Consider the following 10207-nt stretch of genomic DNA (forward strand, 5'->3'; position numbering starts at 1 on the left):
ATGTACCCTATTAATAGTTTGCCTTTCTATTAGCCTGAAAAATAATGCTACTATAAACTAGGGTTATGGAGCATAGAGTCGTGTAGATGTTTTGGGTGAAAAAGGTAAAGTACAGTGGAAGTGTCATTTTGGTGCGGTGCCATCACCAAAACTGACCAATGCTTTTATTAGTTTTCAGACGTTTGGTTAGGAAGTTTGAAATAGAATTTCTTTTATTAGTTTATGTAGTATCATGGTCCACCCCAATATTTGTGATGGGTCATTGGTGAACCATAAAGGTAAGATACATTTGAATTTATATAATAAGCAAAATCATCTTTAATACGTATTACATGATTAAAAATATAATTAATAATAAATAGAGGCAAATAGAACCTCATGTGGCTAAAATAGTATTAAAAATTAGAGTAAAAATAGGAGTATTTATTTGGTTATCATTTGTCCATAATAATAAATAGTAACAGTAATAGATGAATAATGAGCGTGTGGATAGCGAGACCTGGGAACAGCAACACGTGGTTCTTCTTGGGGCAACGCAAATCTGAACGGCGGTGTTATGATTGTAGGAAAAAACCAACCCAAAGACGCACAGCGAAAACCAGGCTTTTAATTCCTTCATTAATTAATTTTGAAAAAAAAGGTTTGGGTGATATCATTAATGCAAATTTGGTTATTGGCCCTCACTCCACACTTTCCCACTGAGAAAATGAAGCAATGTGAGTTGGAGTATTGAGAAGAAGAGCATAATCAATTATCATTCTGCGACCGACAATGGTTTCTGCGGAGAATGATTCGCATTCCACTTCCGATGAAGCTACTCATACTCATTCCTCACTTTCCAACAAAGCTCACAGAAACATCGGCAAGTCCATGCGAACCGTGCGCTCCAAATTATTCCGACGTGATCACGCCAATTTCGTCTCCGATAGCCTAACCGATTCGCTCATGGAACTCGCCACGCGAAACACCAAGTCCGTTAAATCTTCCGTTACGGAGGACCAACTTCTCGAGCTCTCTCAAGCTTTGAGCGATTTCTCCGCCTGCAGCAGCGATATCTCGGGAGAGCTCCAGAGGCTCGCCACCCTCTCCTCCTCCCAACCTGCTGTTGACGGAGACCGCGAGCCTGAACCTGAGCCCGAGCCTTGCTTAGGCTTTCTCCAACGTGAGAGTTTCTCCACGGAGATAATCGAGAATATCTCGCCGGAGGATCTTCAGCCGACGGTGAAGATCTGCGTCGACGGACTGCTTTCGCCGTCGGTGGCGGTGAAGCGATCGGCGGCGGCGAAGCTGAGGCTGTTGGCCAAGAACAGAGCGGACAACCGCGCTCTGATCGGCGAGTCCGGTGCGGTGCCTGCTCTGGTTCCGCTGCTCCGGTGCAGCGATCCGTGGACGCAGGAGAACGCGGTGACGGCGTTGCTGAATCTGTCTCTTTTTGAGGAGAACAAGGCGCTGATAACGAATGCCGGTGCGGTGAAGTCGCTGATTTACGTGCTTAAAACAGGGACGGAGACTTCGAAGCAGAACGCGGCTTGCGCGCTGATGAGTCTTGCGTTGGTGGAGGAGAACAAGATCTCGATCGGTGCTTGCGGGGCGATACCGCCGCTTGTTTCGCTGCTACTAAGTGGGTCTCACAGAGGGAAGAAGGACGCACTGACGACGCTGTATAAGCTGTGTTCGGTGCGGCAGAACAAAGAGAGGGCGGTGAGCGCGGGAGCAGTGAAGCCGCTGGTGGAGCTGGTGGCGGAGGAAGGGAGCGGGATGGCGGACAAGGCCATGGTGGTGCTGAACAGCTTGGCGGGGATTGAGGAGGGAAAGGAGGCGATCGTGGCAGAAGGTGGTATTGCTGCGCTTGTGGAAGTGATCGAAGATGGGTCGGTGAAGGGGAAGGAGTTCGCTGTTCTGACTCTTGTTCAGCTCTGTGCTCACAGTGTTAGTAACAGAGGCTTGCTTGTGAGAGAGGGTGGGATTCCTCCTCTCGTTGCTCTTTCTCAGAACGGCTCTGTTCGAGCTAAGCACAAGGTATGCTTGTTTGTTGCTTCCTATATCCTTCGCTCTCACCGCGTATTGTTGTTTCTCAGTTATGTTTAGTTGTTCTGATGTTTTAACTGAATAAACACATAGAATAGATTTGCTTGTGAAATAATATACATACGGGAACACCCCTAAAATTCTCCAATTTTTTAATTAGAATATGATTAGTTATTGGTTTCAGAACCCAACTTAATAAAGGTCTAGGAGAAGAGTTGGTTTTACACAATTTGATGATCATATACTATTTCAATAGAAGAGTTGAAGTAATCATGTATCAACTCTTGATTCCTACTGTTGGTGTCAAAAAAAGAAAAGGCGGGGTTGAGGGGGGAGAGAAAATTGTAGAGGGGAGGGAGGGGTGTACGCAGTCATCACTTTGTTTGGCATCGTGCAATGCTAGATAGAAGTGAGCGCTCCTCTTCTTCTGTTGGGTTTGATAAACCCCTAAAGTGGTGTTAAATGATTTCATTATCCTTGATCTAAAAATAGAGTTTTTTTTTTAAACATTTATGGAAGAGGTATGAGAATTGGGTGCTAATGGGGGACACAGAAAGCATTTTATCAACCTCCCTATCTTCTCTAGAAGGGAAGTGATGCAAAAGATGTGCTTTCCACAGAAAATGTTTCAATGTATCCTTGCAACTCTTTCTCCAGCTCTCCCTGATAAACATGTTAACCGCAAGTAACATACAAGGTCGATATGCAACCCTTTCATCCATAAACAAAGTAAACGGACTATTAGCCTTATTATGCATATTTTCTTCTATTTTTAGAGGCCTTTGTGTGTGCTTAAGATGTTAGATGCTTCAAGTGTGGATTTTGCATTTTGCAGACTTCACCAACATTAGATAATAGATTATACAGTGTCTAGTTAAAGACAAAACAATTTTATTAGTTAAAGAAACAAGCCTTCTTCTTCTGCTGTTTGCCCCCTCAGAGACTGTAATTTTTCTCGTTTGATTACTTTATTTATTGAAGTCTCTTGTTGGTTTTGCAGGCTGAGACACTCCTTGGATATTTAAGAGAATCAAGACATGAAGCGTCCTGTTCAAGTCCTTAGAGAAGTAATTTACGTATAGGTAGGTAATTGTATAATGTAACTGGTTGTTGTACATATATCTTTTTTGGTTGTAACTTTGTACAGTGTGGATCTTTTAAATTAGAAGCTAGCCAGACTGCAGTAGGCTGACCCTTCAATGATTTAATCCAGGCTTTGGTGAGTTTGCTTTCCCGTGTTCAATCTGTAATGTTTCCAGAGGTCGTCTCAGTTTATGTTGATTAGCCTTTTCATAGATTTTTTTTTTTTTTGAAAACGTCAGTTTTTGTAGAAAAGGCTGGCTCAGTTTTTGTGTTTTTGCCTCTCTTGTAGTGAAAATACAGAGGTTGTATTACGTTACCACTTGGAATGTGTTTGTTAGTGTTCATATTTTATCTTGGTGAACATGTTTTAACTTTAAATTTGGTTAGTCTGATACATTTACATGTATCGTACAGGCCATAGGCCATTAATCACCTTCATCAGTTTCCACTGAATACCCTTTCGGAGTCACTTGCACCCGCCAACAGGGATAGAACTTTTAACTGAATGACTTTCGCGTAGCTTGGACTTCTTGATTTCATGCTTGCTTACCAGCAAATATGAAAAGTACACATTGTATCTTTTCTTTCTAAGATTGCCGTGTTATTGCCAGGATTTTTTTATGTCTTGCATGCTTACCGGCAAGTCCCAGAAAAGTACGCATCACCTTTTCTTTCTAAGACATGTTATGATGTTACGAAAAAGATATATCCGTTCTTGCAAAGATTTACGCAACAACTTGGTGCAGGTTGGTTCCTCGTTTATGAAGTTTTGTGTAAAATTACAACAGATAAGCAGTGCGCAGTTTTGGGGAAACTAAAGACACTATTAAAAATTTAAAATAGTTGTGTAGCATTGAGCCTTCCGCATAAGATATTTTTTTTAAGAAAATTAGAGAACTTTTCCCTAACTATTTTCCTGAGAAGAGTAAAGGCACTACTTTACTTTTGATAAATTAAATTGAGACAGGCATTGTCATCTATGGGATACATTTATCTTTCTTTTTGTTTTCCCAGTTTCTCAGTGGTTGTTTGGATCGTGGCTAATGCCGTAGTGCATAAAACCCCATGTAGAGAGAAATGTTTGGTGGATGTGAAATAATGTGAAAGGATGAGATAAAGTGTTTTTGAGGATGATGATTTGAGTGTAATGTAATGATGTTGTAGGCCCGTGAAGCTGCTTCTCCTTGTTGTAAAGCAGCTATCCATTCTCACGCTTTCACGTGCGGTGTGGTATCAAGTTGCATCAGTATGGCAAATCAGTGTCCCACAGCCACCATGCAGGCCAACCCTACCACAGACTACAACTACCCATCTCCATCTCTGTGGTACCAATTTCCTCAATACCATCTTATGTTTTCATTCTTATTTTTTTCTTCCTTTTCAAATAATGTTGTCTATAATAAATTAATAATCATCAATTAGCTGGCACAGCAGGTAACAGAGTTTCGAATTAATCAGCTGTCGGTGTTATCATAACCATAGGTTTTGTACATATTAGGTTGATGGTTGTATCCGAAGGTGAAGTTGTTCGGTGAGGGACAGTGGTTTCTCTTACGCAAAAGCATGAGTTGCTGCTGGTTAAACTATCGCTTCTTAGTTATTCCATGCTAGGCTATTGCAATTTTAACCAAATTTCTATTTAATATTCAAATTGCTGATTTTTACATATGCACGATCAGAAAGAGATGTAACTCTCAACGGTTCCCAGTTGTTGTTTTAATTTTTTTAATAAAAAGGTAGGCAATTAAATGAATTTAAAGACACGGAGGAATATTTTTTCCTATAAAGCTATGTTAACGGATAGTGATTGTATATTGGACTTTTCAGAGTAAAAATTATCAGATTTAATTGCCTCAATCTTATTCTTTGAATATGCAATTAGTTTAATTTAAAATTAAATATAATATTATAGTAGATAGAATTTTAATCTACTTTAACTAAGTCTTCTCTCGTGCAGGGATAGGTAAAATCTAAGAAAAACAACATATTAAATGCTTTAACAAAAATGTCCCCATATCTCTTAACTTAAAAAAATATAATTTAATTTGATTTTATTCTGATCATATGATTTAACAAATTTTATTGTAGCATCCCTTTGCTATATTAAATAGCGTATTAAAGAATGGACCAAGGGATTCAACAATTACCGTTAAAGAATGGACTAAAATAAAAGGAAATGTTTTAAGTATGGGTAAATGTGATTTTACACGGTAGATAAATATATGGTTTGTTTTACAATGTAGAAATAACCTAGTCCAAGAACATCAATCAATAGCTTAAGGTATGTGTATCATATACCAATGTGTAAAAGATAGATCTTTTATTGATCCATTATGTGTGATTAAGTCTAATGAATAAATGATGATGCACGTTTCCTGTTAAGGATAAGATTCTGATTCTCATATTATGCGTCGGCCCAGGCCCATCACTCTATATGCCCCCAACCTTTAGTGTAAGCTACTGAGGCTATTATTATCAAGTTGAGCGGGTCTATACCCTTCACTCTACATGCCCCCAACCTCTAGCGCAAGCTATTGAGGGTATATACTGAAGTCTCTCCTCCTGACCCTTATTCGTTATGACCCTTATTCGTTATAGGGATGCGATTTTCACATTTATTATCTATGTTTGTGCGTTCCATCACTTGACTCTTACTCTTCCCAATGGCCATGTGTCGGTTTTTGACTAGTTGGACTTCAAATCCTTCCTCTTGTGTTTCACGCGCCCCTTTTTCTTCCTTCCCCAACTTTCCCCCTTCATCTTCCTTCCACGACAACCCCTTTACTTTCCTTCTTCAGTGCCTTCATCCTCCTTCTTCAACACTCCTCTCTTTCTATCTGTAGAGGGTTCGACGTATAATATGAGAATCGGAATCCTGTTGTCATCCTTTATTCATTGACTTTTTTTCTTTCTGATCAATTTTATTCATTAGACTTAATCACCCTTAATGGCTCAATAAAGGCAAAATTAGACTATGTTACGTAGAATATGGTCAATATATATCAGAAGGAACAACAATAAGGGGATCTATCTTTGACACACTTATCCTAGGCCACTTAGAGAGATTATAGGGTTAGGTTACAATTCGGTCTACATAAAAGATCATCTCATATCATTTAATACCCAACATGGGGAGTACTCTTAACTCATATTCTAAGCTATACTTATTATATTTTGTGCTCTTGCTGACTTGAGCGTCGGAGTGTCATCGCAGGAGGAGCCCCCTCGTTTCCGAAAGGTTGAATCACTAAAGCTTGAAAAGAGACCACTAGGAGCTCATCCAGATTCCGACCTACCTCGAGTTGGCTAGAACATTGGCGCTCACCGAGAGGCTAGGTAAAACTTTTCCTACCTCCACAATATATATATAAAATTTTCCTTATTTCACACAAGGTAACACCCATGAAATAATCATTATAACATGCCAGGTATGTCGACGGTATGCCGACGTTGCCTTTAAATTTTAATAAGCATATTAATTTCTATGTTGTTATTATATCACCTGGAGTACAAAAATCAAATGGTAATGAAAAAACATATGAATAAATTGAATAAAGTAAAATGATCACATCATTATACGTTTAACATCATATATACTATGCTTTGTCACATAAATTTATTCGAAAATTTTCTAGATAAAAAGATAATTAAAATTAAAAAGAAATATCATAAAGAAATTAAAATTGAATTAAATTTTTAATATGTATAGTTTGGTGTGTATCAAATAAATTAAAATAGATGCATATACTTACAACACTCTATAATAAGTTACTATTTTTTAAATTAGTAATATTGTCTCTTTGTCATCATAAAATATAATAAAGTATTTTCTTTTGTGAGTAATGAAGTTAACTTTTTTATATTGGAGAAACTATCATTTATCTATTTCTAAGATATTGTGTACTATTGGTATGAGAATACGTGGAATATATGTTTCTATACACGAAATTTTGTGTGATTTGGTGTCCGAATTCATTATTATGACTTTATGCTATTAATGTTTTGTTTATTTTCTATTTTAAAATAGTGTTTGTGTGATTCCGTCCGAATTTATTATTATAAATTTATGCTATTAATGTTTTGTTATTTTCTATTTTAAAATATTAAAAATTAGTTGATGAGATATTATTGTGATAATTTATTATAAACATTCTATGATACTTATTGGTAGAAACAATTTAAGTAGTAATTAAATAATTAAAAAAATAAACTTAATTTGATGCCATAGTAATAAATTGGAAAAATTCTGTTACAAGTTAGAAAATAAATACGGCCACACTTTTTTGTTTTCAATAAGAAGCGAAAATTCATATGACAACAAATTAATTATTTTAAAGTATATTTGGTAATAATTGGATAAAGAGAATTAATTAAATATTTGTGAATTTTTTGTTAATGACGTTTATATTTCTTTCTATTGGTTGAATTCGTTCGTGCTAGATTTTATTTGGTTAAAATATTTAAGAGGTGTTTATGGAAAATTAGAAGAATTTTATGTTTTTCTTATACATGGTGTTGATAATTTTTTCTAAATTTTATAATTTCATTCAATAGTTTTTTATTAATATAATCTATATACAATGGGAGTTTTTTTTGAGTTTTACAAATTTATGAAAAGAAAAATATATTAGTATTATCACATTGGAATTCTATGAGGATCTTTATCAATGTTTAAATATATTTTGATTTTTATTAAGGTGAATTTCTTTTACTATAAATGGAGAATTATTTTTTATGTTATTATATACATTAGAAAACTTATAGCGAGTATTATGCCCTATTTCTAAATATTATTTGACTTTATAAATGTATATGAGAGTGGAAAAATAGAACAAGGTTGAGTCTTTGAAAAAATATGACTAAAAATGAAAGAACGAAAAATAGTGATTGAGGTGCAAATTTTGTCAAGTTTACTTCTTTTAATTTATTCTTTATCTTGAGTGAGAATGCATACACTATTAATTTACCTTATTTACCAAAATTAAAATAATGGGCTGACATGTGGTACTAGTGATTGATTATGTTGTTTCATTATTAAATATATTTTGACCAACAAAAGATAATAATGAATATCATAAATTTTGAAAATCCATTTGAGAAAAAGTTTATAAAATTAAAAATATCAAAATTCAAGAATTAAAGATAACAATTACACAAAATATAGAATATTTATGTTTTTGAACATTTTCTCTTACCATGACTATTCTGTGTTGGAGAGTATTCACTTAGTTGTTTATAAATTATTGGATAAGAGACTTATCCCGAGAATATGGAACATGACTAATCTACGTTTTATTACAACTAATTAAATATTTGTAAAATTTATGTTGATTTATCTAATTTATATTTGGTACAATTTATTTTATTTGAAATTTATGTTGATAAGATTGTTTATTCAATATTATACATGGTATACAAGTTTGCAATTTGTAGGGGAGCGACTTTGGTCTATATCATTTGAAGAAAAAACCATGGAAGGGTGTTCACCCGCCATGGTGCCAAGCGGAGCCTCGGTCCATAAAACCATGGGCTGGTATTTACCCCCCATGGTGCTAAGTTAAACCTTGATCCAACAACAAAACCATGGACTAGTGTTCACCCTCCATGGTGTCGAGCGGAGTCTCGGTCCATAAAACCATGGGCTGGTATTTACCCCCCATGGTGTGAGACGACCCAAATCGACACAAAGATGACCAAGGATGCTAACTATGAAGGGTCATCTCAACAATCAAAGGAAGACCTCATAAGTAGGAGGAATGGACAAGGACCGGAGCACCTAAAGTTCTTCCTGCTAGTCTTCTTAAATATTAGAAAATGTTGTAATTAAGTTGGGCTCATTTGTAGGGGTCCAAATAGTAGAAATAAGCTAGAATAAAGTGCCTTTAGCATAGTAGGAGGTGTGGGTAGCAATCTAGCTTGTTCCTAGCCCATCTGAGGGCATTTTGACCTAGTTTTTAGAAGGATAAGCCTAGAATACGGGATTGACTTGTTCAAACCCTATGACTGCCAATTTTTCCCTTTTCCCATTCTACCCTATTTTCTTCTTTTCCAAGGCTCCTAAATCTATAAATAGGGAGGCCTGCCTCATGTATTGACATGTTGAATGAAGAGTAAAGTTACTATACACAAATTGTGTTAGAAACGTCAACGAGAGATTCTCCTCCAAAATTGGTCTTATCTTGTGAGTGTTGTGAGCTCTCAAGTGGCGACATCTACACTTATCTTGGATTCAATTCACCATCCAAGTGGCGTGCTCCTTCACAACTCCATATCTCCTAAGTTTCCTTTCACTCATCTCTTTTCAAATATGTCTTGTTCTTGTTCTTATTCTTGATTTTCAATTCGGTTCATGTCTTGCACATCTTGTGTTTGATTAAATTCCACACCTATATTTGTCATTCATCTTCACCATTAATTATGGTTTTCCTTTAGCCTTATGGAAATGAACCTTCACATCTACTTAACACTTGTTAAGTTAATGTCTGGTGGGAATTTTCCTTAGGTTTCTCACCTATATTTGTTTAAAAATATAAATCTAAGTAAAGTGTCACTAATCCAATGAACAATCCTAAAATCAACTCACATCATGGTGCTAAGTTAAACCTTGGTCCAATAACAAAACCATGGACTGGTGTTCACCCTCCATGGTGCCGAGCGGAGTCTCGGTCCATAAAACCATGAGCTGGTATTTACCCTCCATGGTGCCAAGTTAAACCTTGGTCCAATAAAAAAACCATGGTAGGATGTTCACCCACCATGGTGCCGAGTGGAGCCTCAATCCACAAAACCATGGACTGGTGTTCACCCTCCATGGTGCCAAGGAAAAATCTTGGTCCAATAACAAAACCATGGTAGGGTGTTCACCCACCATGGTGCCAAGTGGAGCCTCGGTCCACAAAATCATGGACTGGTGTTCACCCACCATGGTGCCAAGGAGAAATCTTGGTCCAATAACAAACCCATGGTATGGTCTTCACTCACCATGGTGTCGAGCGGAGACTCGGTTTGTAAAAATGAGGTACTATATTGAGATGTGGCGAATGTTTAAAATTTGATGTGTGAATTTGACATGTGACTTGATTTGGGCATGAGATGT

General features: G+C 36.6%; 1 protein-coding gene across 7 annotated transcripts; it reads left to right on the top strand.

Annotated features, from left to right (window-relative positions):
- Positions 1–283: 283 nt before the first annotated feature.
- On the top strand, positions 284–4864 carry LOC137806764 (U-box domain-containing protein 4-like). 7 transcript variants are annotated; one of them, XR_011080408.1, is made up of 6 exons: positions 284–2019; positions 3029–3110; positions 3195–3247; positions 3723–3857; positions 4276–4436; positions 4610–4864. XR_011080408.1 is itself a non-coding variant. In XM_068607037.1 (3 exons), exons 1-2 carry the CDS (start codon positions 772–774, stop codon positions 3089–3091), a joined length of 1311 nt encoding a protein of 436 aa, XP_068463138.1. In that variant the 5' UTR covers positions 284–771; the 3' UTR covers positions 3092–3110; positions 4276–4474. The 7 variants fall into 7 exon arrangements, 3 of the variants coding, with proteins under 3 accessions (XP_068463138.1, XP_068463137.1, XP_068463139.1); XR_011080406.1 differs by lacking the exon at positions 3723–3857; XR_011080405.1 differs by lacking the exon at positions 3723–3857 and having other exon boundaries at positions 3029–3247.
- The last annotated feature ends 5343 nt before the right edge of the window (positions 4865–10207 follow it).

The sequence above is a fragment of the Phaseolus vulgaris genome, chromosome 3 (assembly GCF_000499845.2).
Source record: "Phaseolus vulgaris cultivar G19833 chromosome 3, P. vulgaris v2.0, whole genome shotgun sequence".
Classification (NCBI taxonomy): domain Eukaryota; kingdom Viridiplantae; phylum Streptophyta; class Magnoliopsida; order Fabales; family Fabaceae; genus Phaseolus; species Phaseolus vulgaris.

What these genes read in the sequence shown, in the direction of transcription:
- LOC137806764 (XM_068607037.1), top strand. Translation starts at nt 772, where the DNA reads ATGGTTTCTGCGGAGAATGATTCGCATTCCACTTCCGATGAAGCTACT. An exon ending in CTGTTCGAGCTAAGCACAAG is followed by an intron (nt 2,020 to 3,028) that starts GTATGCTTGTTT and finishes TTGGTTTTGCAG; the next exon opens with GCTGAGACACTCCTTGGATA.